Raw genomic sequence first — 16500 nt, 5'->3', positions numbered from 1 at the left:
GGTTCCGACAACAGTCACGCATGGATGGGGAAGGGGCTCGGGGGTCCCGCCTCTCCCTACTGCACTATTTGCTACTGACAGATTCGGAGAGGTGGGGGAGTTGTGTACGCACTGGTGAAGCCACTAGGCTCCAATGGCTAGTCCTAATCCAGTGCTCCCACAGATGGCCTTGATTAAACCAGATGACTCACCAAACAAAACCAGAGCTCATGAGCCCTGCTAACGGACTGCCGGGAAAGATGAAGAGTTAGTAGAGACTGAAGGGATGGGGGTGCCAGGGGGCAAGAAATCCGAATATACTACAAACATGTATGCATGAAATCGACAAAAACAGAATTAATCAGTAAAAGGTGTTTCTGGAAAATTTTAGAGACCCAGTCTAAAGGGAGCAAAGTAAGCAGTCTCCTGCACCAAAGTATGCTAACAACTCCAGAGTTCTTGATGGAGGGATAGAGGTATCCCTGCCTTCAAGGGGCTCCAAATTGTGTGTGTGTGTGTGTGTGTGTGTGTGTGTGTGTGTGTAGAAAGACTTGATTGAAACAGGCTGCTATGAGAGTTTACCAAGGATGCGTGTATGAGTTATGTACGGGGAGCCGGAATTCATAGGAGTGAGGGAGGATGGTGCTGTGAGGAGGAGGGGAGTTGGGGAAGCCTTCCTCTCAGAACACTTTGGTCTCTTGAATTGTCTTTCTGTCATCTCTAGCAGATGCTATGAGGACAGAGACTGTCTCTGTCTCCCTAGTGTCTTCTTGGATGGATGGACGGATGGATGGATAGATGGATGGATGTTGGATGGATGGATGATAGATGGATGGATGGATGGATGATAGATGGACGGATGGATGGATGGATGATAGATGGACAGATGGATGGATGATAGATGGACGGATGGATGGACGGATGGATGGATGATGGATGGATGGATGGATGGAAGGAAGGACAGATGGATGGTTGCACAGATGGATGCATGGATGGTTGGATATTTGCACAACTCTTGGTTAGTCAGATTCTTGGTCAACTCCAAGGAGCCTGTTTCTAGGGTCAGAAAGTTCACTTTCCAGGTCAGACCTCCTATGCATGCCTTTTGCCTTCAGTCTCATGGGAGTAAAGAGTCGAGTGGTAGGAAAGCGGTGTGCCTGGCTCGGGGTTCATAACTTCAAGGATAGCTGGGGACATGTATACAGGGGTTTGTGACCTGCCCAAGGACATGCAGAGCTCTGAGCAGACTCCAAGACCCACAAGGCTGGATGTCTAGATGGTTAGGAGCACCTCAGTTCTTAGCTCAGGACTGAAACAAGTCAGACCCTGCAAACCAGACACCGTGCTCTGCCAGACTCTGATGAGACTGTCTAAGGAGCAATAAGATAATGTCAATTAGGTCAGGCACATCGCCAGCACTGCACACATGCTACTAAAATGTGGCAGGCATGGCGAGCCCCGTTTAACACACGGGGAGTCAAGATGGAAGAGCAAGAATAGTACGCCCAAGGTTGCATAGATACTGAGAGAAGGATGCCAAGACTGTCCCCAACCCTCCTGTCCCCAAAATCTAGGCCTCGACTCATTGTGACACTGACTTTTCTCAGAAGGGAGGACATAGATAGAGCTGGGTGTCCTCATTTATTTTGGGTCACCATATGCTCAAAACCTAAACTAAGATATCTTCTTAAGGAAAAAAGGGAAAAAATAGTCAGAGAGAAACTGATGTACCAACAAGCTGGCTGAGATTACTCGTGAGTGGAAGGGACGATTGTGTGCGTGTGTGTGTGTGTGTGTGTGTGTGTGTGTGTGTGTGTGTGTTGTGTTAAACAGCTCAACTCTGTGCCTTTTCCTGAATTCTACTTGGCCAATCCAACAAAACGGAGCCTGCTTTTTCCTAAGCATTAGAAGCTAAAAAGATTTATTGAAGCTGGCCAGACACTATCCATACGTACCCTGCTCATCCAAACTCTTGACAGGCCTGCTTCTGGAAGGTCTAATTAGAAGATGGAGGGAAAATCCAAGGAGTCTTCCAGGGGCCAGCACTAAGTAAATTCATTCTGCTCTTTGCCTTCAGAACACCCTCGGCTTGCTCAGCAGCTGAGAGACCCATGACATGGACATTCGAAGCCCTGAGGAAGTTGTACTTCCATTGTCCCAAAGACCAAGGCTGTGTCCTTAGCCTACACCCAACTTTCTGTTATACAAAGCGACTATTTGACTTTCCAGCTTATCACGTTATTGACATTGTTGGGTTTGATTAAAGTAAGGGGCATTGGGGTCACATTGCTGTCTACACACAAGCTGCAAGCGGTAACCCTCATACTCTCACAAAGCTGATGGGACCCCCATGGAGCGCCCCTCATCCCCATTCTCCACTCTGCTTCTGTTCAGTTCTGCTCAGTTCCGGAACTGAACAGATCCCGCCCACTAGACGACAGGAGGGTGAAGAGGAGAAGGGAGGGATGGGGAAGAAAGCACAGGGGAAGGAAGGAAGGAAAAGGGGAGAAGATGAGAAGGAAGACTTGGAGGAGGGAGAGAGGGAAAAGGTACCAAGAAAGGATAAAGAGGCCGCCACATCCTGGTCTCTGGGGAGAGGGAGAGGGCGAGAGACCAGACTTCCTGCATTCAGAGACTCCACACTGATGGGAGAGGCACGAGTGGTCCCCAGAACGCCGGGAAGTCTGGGGCACATCCTGCTCCGGGTGCAGAGGCTGTGAGGATGGTGCCAACCGGCGAGGAAGGGCACGGGAGACTACATCCTGAAGGATGAAAGGGGACAGTGAAAACCGAAGAGGGGGCCGAGCGAAAAATGTGCATGAGAGCATCGAGTATAGAACAGAGGGCCACCAAGCCCCTTTTCGGGATGTAACTGCTCAGGTACATCTTCAGCATGGCTCAGAATCCTCGGAGTGGCCAGCATCCCCAAGCCCCGCCCTCAGTTCCAATCTCTCTGTGACCCCTTTGGCATGGGTTCTCTCTCTCTCTCTCTCTCTCTCCTGCTGCTGCTACTTCTGCCTCTAGACTCCTGGTCCCAATGCCTCGCATTAGATGTGCCTCACGACCTTGACCACCTGAATTCTTTGAGGGCATGACCTGTAACTGAGTGAGAACACCCCTTCCACCCTGTGCTGAGTACCCCAAAAGCCAGGTCCCAAACAGAGGCACTAACAGACATGTGCATGGATCTCTAAGTTGTCTACTGGAGTCCTGGTTCTAGGAAGAGCCGGAGACCAACCTGGCTTCTGCCAAGATGCACTCTTGACATGGACCAGCCCGCAGAGCTGGGAGCCCGGCAGGTTCTGACTTGTCTGCCCAGGGGTTACTCTGTGGCAGGTGTAGTGGCAGTGGACCACGGTGAGGCCTAAAACCAGCATGAGAGGCTGTTGCAAGAGTCTGAGCAGCGTGGGGAGAGGAGGCTGGGCCTTGTTGCCACGCACGGCTTAGAGCAGTAGTGGACAGCGGTGAAAGGAAGGGTGACACACCCCACACATGCTTCCGGGGTTCTGAAGCTCACCACTGTGGGCCTGACTGCCCCACCCCGTTGCCTTCTCCATCACAACCAGCACTTCAATTGCTTCCTGCCCTCCCGTTGCCATTTCTTCCCCTGCTCCTCTTTCTCTCCCTCTTCCTCCCATCTCTCTGTCTCCCTCGAACTTGTCTTCTCTTCTCCTCCTCCTCCCTCCCCTCTACCCTCCCTCCATCCCTCTCCCCCTCTTCCTCCTCCATGTCTCCTCTCCCTCTTGCTTTCTGTCCCTCCCTTCCGTCTCCATCCCTTCCTTCTCTCTCCTCCATCCCTTCTCCTCCTCTTTCCTCCTCCTCCTCCTCCTCCTAGTCTTCATTGTTCTCCTTCTCCCTGGACCAATGTGCCCTGCCTCCTGCTGCGAACTCACTTCTCTGTGGTGAGAGGAGACAGGAAAGGAAGCCCGGGGTCTAAGACAGCCCAGGTGAAGAGCAGCTGGCAGGTGTCCAGAAGGGGCAGGCGGCAGGGAGAAACACAGTCATCACAAGCCAGAGTGCACAGTCACGCCGGGAGATGGCCGGACAGACAGACAGACACAGAGACAGAGACAGAGAGAGACAGACAGACATACACACACACACACAGACAGACAGACAGACACACACACACAGACACACACACACAGACAGACAGACACACACACACAGACAGGCACACACACAGAGAGAGAGAGACAGACAGACACACACACACACAGAGGGAGGTAGGGAGGGGAGAGAGACAGACAGACAGACAGACACACACACAGATAGAGGGAGGGAGGGAGGGAGAGACAGACAGACAGACAGACAGACAGACAGACAGAAAAGGCCCAATTAGAGCCAGGACTTTCAAGTCAAAAAACTCCAGAATGCTTGACAAATTAAAAACCAAAACCAAAACAAAACACCAGGCTTTGCTCTGGACCACAGCCCTCCCCACAGTCCTGCCAGGCAGGAGGTGGTGGATGGTCACCTACTGAATAGCACCCAGAGTTCTGTACATTTTCTGCCTCTCCTATGACCATCTGTCACCTCCTCTGTGACCCAGGGCTGTCTGTCTACAGCGATTCCGCACAGGTCACAGCAACCTGTTTACGGACAGCTAGAGTTCCAAGGCACTCTTAGGACAGGGCACTCGGGATGCATCCAAATGGACAGCAAAGCCTTGGTCAGAGAGTCCGTTCCTCCCTTTCTATTTATGCCGATGTAAACACTCGCCAAGGAAACAGGGCATGTGGGCATGCGCAGCCCTGCAGGCCCTCGGGTGGCTGCAAAAGGCCACTGGAAAGTCACATGTCCTAACACTGGAAAGTACGTATGCAGCTATTCTTAGGCTTGGAATGTATACACTGTCTGCCTGCCCGGCAGCCCTTGCACGGAGCTCTAGCAGCTGTGAAAGTGCCTGCAGCATAAACAAATCCAGAACTCTCCTAGGATGAAGAACTTGCCAACAGAAGGAAAGGCCTAGGGTTTATGGTTTTATTCCAAGCCTAAGGTAGAAACCTTCTGAGGGGGCGAGACAAACCCGGCATCCGTGGATGTCCCTGCAACAAAACAAGGTAAGTGTCCCTAACACGTCATTCCTCGGCAGGCAGACCGCCCATGTCACCAGAGAACCACAGAAGTGTTTGGCCTTTTTTCTCTACTAATTACATCTTTAAAACAAAACCCAGAGACCATACAGTCTTCTCTCTAGATCTTACCACAGTCCACTGTAATCCTTCATTTCTGTCTAGTGACCAGAAGACCACACCCCCCAGAATGTCACCCTTGGAGAATAACTAGCCCCCATAAGAGATTTGTAGATAATCTCACCTACTAATCTGGACAAAGGCATACATTTCTTGTCAAATGCCTGAGCTGTTTTTTGTTTTTGCTTTGTGTGTGTGTGTGTGTGTGTGTGTGTGTGTGTGTGTGTGTGTGTGTGTGTGAAATATGTGAGTCTCTAACCATCAACTTTGGTTGGAAGATGCCCAAGATTAGCTGGAGATACTATGTGTCTTTTATCTCTGAGGCTGTTCACAGCCTAAAGTAGATCACTTTGTGGCCTGGGGTGAGGGTGGTTTCCTCTTCCATTTTTAGTGTGAACCCATTGACTTGGTAAATAGATATGGTGAAAATAGATACGGTGAATGAGGCTTGGGGACCCCACAGCCACTGCCAGGAAGCCTTGACCTTGCTTCCCTTTGGGGCTTTCCTCCTTTGTAGGATGGATGAGGAGTCGCCAGATGGTGTTGTCTTCAAAGATGATAGCTTCTCCTCTGACTTGTTGAGACAGCTCAATGACTTAAGGCAAAGCAAGACCCTGACCGACGTGAACATCTGCTCCGGAGCCTGGGAGGTCCCTTGCCACCGCAACGTGCTGGCCTCCAGCAGCCCCTACTTCAAGGCCATGTTCTGCAGCCACTTCCGGGAGAGCACGGAGGCCAAAGTGTGGCTGAGGGGCATCAGCGCCACCACTCTAGAGCAGGTCGTCACCTACGTGTACACGGGAGAGGTGCACATCACAGCTGCCAACGTCCTCCCCCTGATGGAGGCGGCCGCCATGCTGCAGTACCCCAGGGTGTTCGAGGCCTGCTCATCATACCTGCAGAGCCAGCTGGCCCCCAGCAACTGCCTGGGCCTGGCCAGACTCGCGGAGATCTTAAACTGTGAAAGCCTTAAGGAGAAAGCCAGGGAGGTGGCCCTGAGTCGATTCCCAGAGGTGGCGGCGTCGGCTGACCTGAAGGAGCTCTGTGCCGCGGAGCTGAGAGACTACCTAGGAGATGACAGACTCTGCGGCGAGGAGGAAAAGGTGTTCGAGGCCCTCATGGCTTGGGTCAGGCACGACCTCGAGGCCCGATGGCCGCACATGCAGGAGCTGCTGCGGCAGGTCCGCCTGCCGTACATCCACCCCGCTTACTTCCACCACTTCATTGCCAACGAGGCTCTGCTCCAGGCCTCACCCGCGTGCCAGGCCGTCCTGGAGACCGCCAGGAAGCAGATGTTCTCTTTGTACAGCCCCAGCTCCCGGGACTGCCAACCCCCGGGGCACATCCCCCCAAGGAGCTGCTACCAAGACTGCCTCCTCCTCCTTGGGGGGCAGAAGGACAGCCAGCAGACCACCAGGGATGTCTTGCTCTACAGTGTACAGACCGGCCAGTGGCAGAGCCTGGCCAAACTCCCCACGCGGTTGTACAAGGCCTCTGCTGTCACCTTGCACCGCAGTGTCTACGTGCTCGGGGGCGTGGCTGTCGGCGAGGGGAAGAGCGTCATCTGTGGCAGTGTGTATATCTTCTCCCTGAAACTCAACCGGTGGAGGCAGGGGGAGCCAATGCTGGCAGCCCGCTACTCCCACAGAAGCGCCGCCCACAGGAACTTCATCTTTTCCATTGGGGGCACTGGAGAAGGGCAGGAGCTCCTGGGTTCCATGGAGAGGTATGACAGCGTCTGTGATGCCTGGGAGAGCATGGCTGGCATGCCAGTGGCCGTGCTTCAGCCTGCGGTTGCCGTGAAGGACCAAAGGCTCTATCTTTTTGGGGGTGAGGACATCATGCAGAACCCTGTGCGTCTTGTCCAGGTAATCAGGGGGTCCTTCTCTCCATGCTAGCACCAAGTGTGCTTGTGCACTCACACACACACACATACATATGCACACCTAATACAATGGCATATGCATATACACATATACATATGCATGTCTGCAGCCACATGAACAAACATTCACAAGCACATCTATGACAGCATAAACATGCACACATATACATATAGCATACACATAATCATATGCAGATGCACTCATATAAGCACATGTATAATTGAGCATACATATATGCACACATACATGTGCATGTATTCAGTTGTGTGTACATTCGTTACATGAACATGTATACATACATATATATGCACACATGTAATTATATGACATTCATATATGCATGTGCATTTATATAATGTCATACACATATGCGGACATGAACATATGGTGACAAACATGTGCACACATACATGTGCAAGTATACATCCATAGGCACATGCATGTTACACGTTATGTCTGCACACTTGCATGTGTATGTGCACTTGTGTGTACATGCAATTGTGTGAACATATATAACAGCACGTACATATGCACAGATGTCATAAATATATATGCGCATATATGCATTCTTGTGTACCCATATACATACATATATGCATTTGTGTGTGTATCCACACATACACTGTTATTTATCAGGGCATACACATATCAATGCACACATGTGCATATATACACCTATGTGCATATGTATGCATGCAGACATATAATGGAATACACACATGTGCACATAGGCATGCATGCATTCATGTGTATGTATATATGCCATATATAGTAGTGTATGCATATGAGAACAAATACACATACGCATGCCTGTGTGTGTGTGTACACATGCCCACACAGGCATACACACATACACATAGGCACACACATAGCATGCACACACACATGCACACATTTGCCTTTTTCAGGGAATGAAGAGAAGAAGAAAATTTTCAGTGTTTTTTGACTTAATGAACTTTTATTGGGAGACTAATGCACAATTATGTCAGGTACATCCCCATCCACAAAGATCTTGTCTTCACTTGAAGGGAAAATAACCTAGAAGTCCAGACTGAAGCATATTAAAAACCAGACAACAAAGTCCTTTAGGACGTTCATGGTGCCATTAACTCCCTCTGCAAGGCTACTCCACACCTCTGCCAACAAATCCCCTGCAACCTCACCTCAGATCCACCGAATCAAAGTCTCCTTGCATGGAATCATGACATCTGCGCTTTACGGAAGTCTCTAGGAGGTTCTAAAGCATGACTGGGATTGGGGCTGGGACTGGGACCATGTGCCTTAGATGACAGGAGAAATTCATTTCACTCGCACGGTCCCTGAGATGTGTGTTCGATAAAGGCCAGCTTCGGAGCATCAAGTGTTCCCGCTTCATGCAAGCTTTCACAACTGTGCCCCACGCGGTAAGCTTCCCTTACTATTCAGGAGACACCAGGGTGGGCTCTGTTCTTCCCTGTGCCTTGTACTGAGCACTGGCCGCTGTCAACGCTCTGGGGACCTGGGAGGAAACGGAAATTACATTTAACCCCCCGGGAGTTTACAAGACAGCTGCAATTCGGAATCTGAAGATACAAGTGCTGAGAGCTTAAGAGGTGTCCTAAATGGGACCAGAGGGAATCGCAAAGAACATGAGGGTCCAGAGGGATCTGAAGAAAACTCCGTGAGAGGGTGAAAGAGGAGGGAGGCTAACTAAGATGCTGAGGCGAGAGAGTATCAGAGGGCCCGACTGGGAGCGAGGAGCAGTCAGCTCAGGACGTCAGAACTATCTGCAGGGGGAGAGGTGCACCCTGGGTCCTTTGCGCAAAGGCTCGGCAGAAAAGAGGAGGTACAGCGCTCTGCCTGAGGAACCGGGAGCATGGCATGCAGTTGCCAGGCAGAGTGAGGAGGAGGAAGGCTGCATGCAGACGGTAGCTGGGGAGGGAACAGGTGTTAGCCCCCCCCCGTAGTCTTCATCATCCCCTTCCCCCGCTGCCCCAGCAACCTCCTCCACCCAGATACTGCCTCCAAGGCCCTCCTGTCAGAATTCTGGAACATTCCAGAACGGCTTGCGGAGATGAAGCTGCTGCAGCTGGACTTTGTCTGTCTTGTCAGGAAACTGGGCTGGTGACCTGAGAGGGAGGGCAGAGCGAGCATCAAAGTATGCATGGTGGGGAAGCAATCAGAGCCACATTTTTAGCGCCCTGTAGATCTGTGGTTCTCAACCTGCAGGCCGTGACACCCTTAGGAGGTTGAACGACCCTTTCACAGGAGGCACATGTCAGATGTCCTGCCTGTCCGATATTTGCATTATGATTCATACCAGTAGCAAAATTACAGTTATGTATTAGCAATGGAATAATGTTATGGTTTGGGGTCACCACAACACGAAGAACTGCATTAAAGGGTCAAAGAGTTAGGAAGGTTGAGAACCGCTGATCTAGAAGCTTCTAGAGAAGGGAGTGGGGAAGATCCAGGGAAGAGAACTGGAAGGTTCTCCCCGAAGCCCAGACAGAGGGTGCTGATGCCTTAGACCTCCACACCTTCCTTCTGCAGTCCTTCCTCCCGGTGACCATCAAGAAGATTCTCACGCCTTCCACAAGTGTCACCCTCAGCCCACCCATTGGCTTGAGCTGGGGGAGCCTCCACTCTGATCTTCAGAAGAGACCCATCAGAGCCCCTCCCAACTCTCTTGACTGCTTGTCCAAATAGAATCAACAGACAGGCTGGAGACTTCGCACCGCAAGACTGTCACCAACTTCCTAAGAATAAAATGCAAAGCTCAAACAAACTTCCAGCTAACAGATCAAGAAACACATAGTGCAACCAAATCAAGATCCTCAGAGTCAAACTAACCTGGACTTGGGAGAGGCCCTTCTGTGGCCCAGCCAAGGGAAGCCAGGAGTGGGCAGAAACCTTCATGTGTGTGTTTTCCTTACTGGTCTAGCATTAGCTTTGAAGTGGGCATTCTACTCGCTTAAACACGGTTTAAAATGAGTGCTAAGAGTCACTTGATGGAGTAGGCTGGGTTTTCAGGCCGAGTCAGAGGAGCCGTTGTTCTTCCAAGGCCGTCTTTCAATGGTGTCACTGGGCAAGGTGGATGTGTGTGGTCCCTTTCTCCCTCTGCTTCTGGAGGACAGAAAACAAATCCCATACCACGAGGGAGCGTCACTTTCTACGCAGGTCAAACACATCCTTTGCTACCTTGCTGTGGTCTCTCTGAGGTCCCGTGAGGATCGAGAGGAAATGACAAACCTGTCTTTGAAGCCAAATGCCAAGCTGAGAGAGCAGAAGGCCAGGAGGCAATCCCTCGCCCGAGGAAAATGCAGCCAGCAGTCATGTCCCTCCAGAGGATCCGACTTCTCAAGGAGTGTGTCGCCCCTGTATTATCAGATGGAGCAACGGGGCTTCCCAGTCATTGTGACTATACTCAGCCTCCTCCAGGCTGCAACAGGAAGGAGGGATGATGTGGATCCCAGGAAGGGTCTTGGTCTCATCCATCAGAGCACTGCAAGACAGCTCAGCAGGTAAAGGGACTTGCAATGAAAGTCTGAGCTGAGTTTGATTCCCAGAACCCAGGAAAAGTGGAAGGAGAGAGCAAACTTCCCAAAGTTGATCTCTGACCTCCACACACGCCATGGCATGAGTGTACACACACATGCCACAAGCATACACATAACAACAACAATCATAGCAATAATTTGTTAACTATCAGGTAATGCCACACGCCCTCAACAGACCCGTGACACTGGTGACCAAGAGCAGATCCATGACACTGGTGACCAAGAGCATGGCCTCTGGGTTGAACCAGAAACCACCATGTCCATTCACTCTGTCTGTGCAAGTCAAGTGTCTGTAAGCCTCAAGAGTCTAATCTGAAAAACCAAGAAGGAACAGTGGCTACCTGATACATTGTGAGTGTCAACTTCTTCATGCTACCTGTTTATTTATTTTAAAGATGCAGTTATTTTTTATGCCTATGAGTATTCTGCCTACATGTGCACTCCCGCGTGCGCACCCCCCCACACACACACAAATGTGTCACATGCAATCTGTGGCCCTAGAGGTGAGAAGAGAGCATCCGATTCTCTGGAACTAGAGTTAAGGACATTTGTGAGCCACCATGTGAGTTGCTGGGAATTGAACCCAGAACCTTGCGAAGTGTAGCCAGTTCTGTTAACCACTGAGCCATCTCTCCAGTCCCTGTTCATTATTTTAGAAACAAAGTCTCATGTATCCCAGGATGACCTTGACCTTCTGATCCCCTGCTTCCGCCTCTTGATTGCTAGGATCGCAGGTGGCACCAACCACACCCAGTCTTCAAACATGCCAATGATCCTAGAGTCAACACAGGTCTTCAAACATGCCAATGGTCCTAGGGTCAATGCAGGCCTTCATATATGCCAATGGTCCTAGAGTCAATGCAGGCCTTCATACATGCCAATGGTCCTAGGGTCAATGCAGGCCTTCATACATGCCAATGATCTTAGAGTCAGTGCAGGCCTTCATACATTCAAGTGGTTCTGGGGGTCAAGTACAGGCTTCATACATGGTGGGTGAGCACTCCACCGCCTGCCCTACATCTTCAGCCCCAAACTGCTACCAAATGGTAAGGACAAGGTCATTGATGAAGCTAGACATTATATTTAATATAGAAAAAGTGTTTGTGACAGCTACTATGTCATTTTCCTCTGTAAACAGATGTTTTGTTTATTCTTTGCTTTCCTTTTTTGGTTTATCGAGATAGGGTTTTTCTGTGTAGCTCTGTAGACCAGGCTGGCCTCGAACCCACAGAGATCCACCTGCCTCTGCCTCCCAGGTGCTGGAATTAAAGGCGTGAGCCACCACCGCCTGGCTTGTTCCTTCTTTTCTTTATGGGGAGTCTCTTCTTTATCTCTTGTGCTAAATTGTGCCTATTACTTTCGTTTGATATTTGAGTTTGAAACTGAGGAAATCAGCAGAAGAGGGAACCATGATTGATCCACATTTCAGGTTGGCTGAAGAGCCTGCCTTCTCCTCTTTGATTTGTCTCTTTTCTTCTTTCTCTTCTTTTACAAAAACTCAAGTTCTTCTCAGGCATAAACTAACTGTTCCTAAGCCTTCCTTACACAGCCTCAGATGTATTCGTGGTTCTCTGACCCTCTTAGCTACACCGGAATATACACAGAAATATAAACATGACCTAGAAATGGAAAATAATCAGTTTCCTAAATATTCAAGTTGCTCCATTTCTCATTAAGATAATAAAATATCCCAAGAAGGTAAGTGAGATGCCTACCCCAGTGTGGAACCCTTGACCCAGTTAATGGAAGCCACTAGTTTCATGGGATCCCAAGACTAACTTCTGATACATTTGTCTTTCTGCCAGCAAGAGTTCATTTATTGATAGTAATGCCTACACTTAAAACCTGAAAATAAACAGAAAGAAAAATTTATTTCTGATTCACCCTGAGGTTGACTACTTGGGCCAATGAGGTAGCTCATTAGGTAAAGGCATTTCTCACCAAGACTGGTGACCTAAGTGCAAGCCCTGGAACTCACATGGTGGAAAAGGAGAACAGAAACCCAAAAGTTGTCCTTTGACCTACGCGCACACACACATACACACACTTACAAACATATACACACACACTAACACACATTACACACATTACAGACACACCACACACACTACACATATACCACACACACCATATACTCACACTAACACATATACATCATACATACCACACATATCACACATACACACACACCACACCATACCACACACATACATAGTCCTCTTTCTCTCTCTCTCTCTCTCTCTCTCTCTCTCTCTCTCTCTCTCTCTCTCTCTCTCTCTCTCTCTCTCTCTCTCTCTCTCTCTCTCTCCCTCAAGTAAAAACATAATAAACAAGCAGCCTTTTTCTCTTTTAGAGACGTTAACTTTAAAAGTTGGTACCACGATTCTGTTTCCCCTCAGGTTTACCACATTTCCAGAAACACGTGGTTCAAAATGGAGACGAGGATGATCAAGAACGTGTGTGCGCCCGCAGTGGTCCTGGGGGAGAGGATTGTCATTGTAGGAGGTGAGTGAACAGAGAGTGACTGGTGGGAAGACACTTGGCAGCTTCCGGGGAAATGACTGCTGAGAGACGAGTGTTATCCTCCAGGCAGGGCTTCCGAAGTCACATCCATCCCGAGGAAAGTGCTGAAAGCCGGAGAGCCGTTTGCCTGGAAGCTTCTTCCTGTCTCTCTCTATAAACAAGGGGTGGTTCTGCACCCGTCCTACAGAACGTCACCCTGATAAAATGTATTATGTGGCTGAAGCCGGCAGGACTGTCCCAGACCCATGAAGAAGAGATGTCAACACTAGCCAGGTGTGGTGGCTCACACCTGTAATTTGAGCACTTGGGAGGCTGGGACAGGAGCATTGTCCCTAGTGTGAAGCCAGTCTGGACCACATAGTGAGTTCCAGACCAGACTAGTGTGAGACCCTGTCTCAAAACAACAATAATAATAGTCATGATGATGCTGATGATACTAACAACAACGGCTCCCAAGGCATCAATTCTCTGTAAACACATACTATACTATGGTTAAGAGGGCCAGTATAGGGGTCAAAGCGACCTGGGTTCAAATCCCAACTCTACCATTAAGTGAGTATATACTTTTTGCAAGTTATTCATCTTTCTATGTCTTGGTTTGCCTGTCAGTAAAATGGGAGCCCTCAAAATAACTGCCCAGTAGTCTGCCATTTCTGCGTAGCCAGGGAAGGCCCCCTTCCCCGAATGGCTGTGGCTCTGGGGTCACGTGAAAGAGATGAAAATACCAGCGGGGTTGCAGAAGCTGCTCTACAAATGACTTACATGGCTGCCATAATCTGGGCCAGAGCCAGAGAGATGCAGACCCCAGCCCTGCCAGGCTGCAGCAGGGTACCTGGACATCCATGCATTGGCCAGAGTCCCAGCCTGGCGTGTGTCTGGGGGTTGAGGGGGCAGGGAGCGCACTCTCCAGCCACTGAGCCACAGCCCCAGGCGGGCCACCCACAGCTGTTCACGCATTGTTCAATCTTCAGGTTACACAAGGAGGATCCTTGCTTATGACCCCCAGGCCAACAAATTTGTCAAGTGTGCGGACATGAAAGACCGGCGTATGCACCACGGGGCCGCAGTCATGGGGGACAAGCTGTATGTGACGGGTGGGCGGAGGCTGACCACGGACTGCAGCATCGAGGACTCCGCGTCCTTTGACTGCTATGACCCGGAGACGGACACCTGGACGTCCCAGGGGCAGCTGCCGCACACACTCTTTGACCATGCCTGCCTGACTCTCCAGTGCATACCCCACGCGGCCGGCCTCACATGAAGGCGGCAAGAACCTATCCTGGGTCAGAATGCTGTGTGATGCAAGACATTGCGGCGCAGATCCAGAGGCCTAGCGCTGAGGGGAGTGAAAGCTACCACTCTCCGCAGGGTAGTATTTGAGAGAAAATATGCCAATGGATGCCTTTTAATGCCGCCCTTGCCTCTTGAATGCCTGAAACTGCACTACTGTAACTGGGAAGGTCTGAATCACATAACTCCAGATGGAAACGGAGGTAGCTACGTGATTGGCAGCCCACACTGCATGGACTAAGACAGATGTTTCCCAGCAGAAGAAAGAATTATGGACAGATGGTCAGACACACACACACACACACACACACACACACACACACACCTGCCCATGTCACCCTTAACATCCAGAATGAGAGGTCTAAGGGACCCAAGACGACCCTTGGGATCACTCAGGCCAGGTAGAAGCATGCAGAACTGTTGTGTCTGTGTCTGTGTCCACAAATTCTATGGGTAAAACACATCCAAAGCAGGCTCCGTTCAGTAGCCACCAGGGTCTGCAAAAATTTTCCTGCAATGAAAAACCTAAGAACAGGAAAATGCTGCTGCTGGCGCCTGATGATCTCTTAAAGCTGTGGAATTAACTTGGGGTTTCATTTCACTAAGTGTTATGAGAACCGCTTTTCTGGGGAAAGCCGATAGATTCCTCAGCTACAACCGCAATCATTACCCTCGGGGTATCAGGGCTGACCCTCCCCGTGGTCCCTTCACTTCCAAGTGCCCCCCATACTCATTCAGTGTCAAGCCCACTGGTGTGCTCATCAGAGGCTCTCAGTGAGGCCCGGACGAGACGACCACAGGGAAGACTTCTAGAAACATCACTGAGTCCCATTGGAGACGGACGCACAGGGGTTCGCTGAGGTGAGGTCCAGAGTTCTGCATTTCTGAATGGCTCCCTAAGGTGACCCTACCCCTCAGCCCTGGTGGAGAGCTAGAGCCCTCCTCTGCTGTGTGAGCTGAAGACCACCATGACTCCTCCCCTTTCCCTGTCCTGGCCAATGCCAGGCGATCTCCGTCTGTGAGCAAAGCTGCTTCCCACCCACGAAAGCATCTGGAATAAATTTCACTATTCCGTGTTGCATGCTGGAGTCTCCCTCCCTTCCCAGCGCTACAAAGGCTTTCTCCTTTCTTCATGCTTTTACCTCGGGCTCTCCTCATGAGGCAATACTGCGGTTCAGAGTCCCTGTCTGCACCATTGGCCCTGGCCCTCAGCCTACATGCTGCCCTTTCCTCCAACCCCCCCCCCTTTTGAGACAGGGTTTCGTGTAGCCCAGGCTGACCTCAAACACCCTATGTAGCCTCGAATGTCTAACCCTCCTGCCTCCACCTCCTGAGCTCTGAGAATACAGGTGCGTGCCAGCATTCCTGGTTCATGCTTCACTGGGGATCAAACCCAGGGCATTGTACGTACTAGACAATCATTCTACCAGCAGCCCTGGTCCTAATCCACTCTGTCTGAAGTCTTTTTTGTCAGACTCTTGGCCCCGCCTCTCCTTGAACACAAACTTGGAGTGGTACCCAGTGATGCGAGCACGGGCCACACAGTTGAGTTTCATTTCCTGCCCGCAATGGCTCACCACACGGTGCATCCCTGCCTGCCCTCTTCCTGGCTCCTCGGCGCCTCTTGATCTCGCTTCTCCTCACCACTCGGTTTTGTCTCCTGGCTACTATTAAATGGGGATAGAACTGAAGTCTCTGTTCTTGGGCCATTTCTTGTATCGCCTCTCTCCTTGGGCGGCTGAAGTCACAAAATACATGTCACTGTATATTATCCTCTTCCGACCTCTGCAGGCACCAGACATGCATGTGGTGCTCACTCGTACATAGATAAAATATGCACACACATAAAATGTGTGTGGGAGCCGGGCGGTGGTGGCGCATGCCTTTAATCCCAGCACTCGGGAGGCAGAGGCAGGCGGATCTCTGTGAGTTCCAGGCCAGCCTCTAAAACAATACAGAGAAACCCTGTCTTGAAAAACCAAAAAAAAAAAAGTGTGTGTGTGGGTGAATGTGTATGTGTATGTGTGTATATGTGTGTAGTATGGTGTGTGTATGTGGTGTGTGGGGTGTGTGTGTGGTGTGCATGTG

The 16500-nt window shown here is 50.4% G+C and overlaps 1 protein-coding gene across 2 annotated transcripts; it reads left to right on the top strand.

The window, feature by feature from the left end:
- The first annotated feature begins 4756 nt into the window (after positions 1-4756).
- Klhl38 (kelch like family member 38) lies at positions 4757-15493 on the top strand. 2 transcript variants are annotated; one of them, XM_040730557.1, is made up of 4 exons: positions 4757-5042; positions 5692-7042; positions 12999-13104; positions 14129-15493. In XM_040730557.1, the coding sequence occupies exons 2-4, from the start codon at positions 5693-5695 to the stop codon at positions 14266-14268; spliced, it is 1596 nt and encodes a 531-aa protein (XP_040586491.1). In that variant the 5' UTR covers positions 4757-5042; position 5692; the 3' UTR covers positions 14269-15493. The 2 variants fall into 2 exon arrangements, with proteins under 2 accessions (XP_040586491.1, XP_005082798.1); XM_005082741.4 differs by having other exon boundaries at positions 4763-5042; positions 14094-15493.
- Positions 15494-16500: the final 1007 nt, after the last annotated feature.

Source organism: Mesocricetus auratus, unplaced genomic scaffold (assembly GCF_017639785.1).
Source record: "Mesocricetus auratus isolate SY011 unplaced genomic scaffold, BCM_Maur_2.0 Super-Scaffold_100023, whole genome shotgun sequence".
Classification (NCBI taxonomy): domain Eukaryota; kingdom Metazoa; phylum Chordata; class Mammalia; order Rodentia; family Cricetidae; genus Mesocricetus; species Mesocricetus auratus.
Note: the sequence above shows the minus strand (reverse complement) of the source record. Positions and strands in the feature narration are given on the sequence as shown.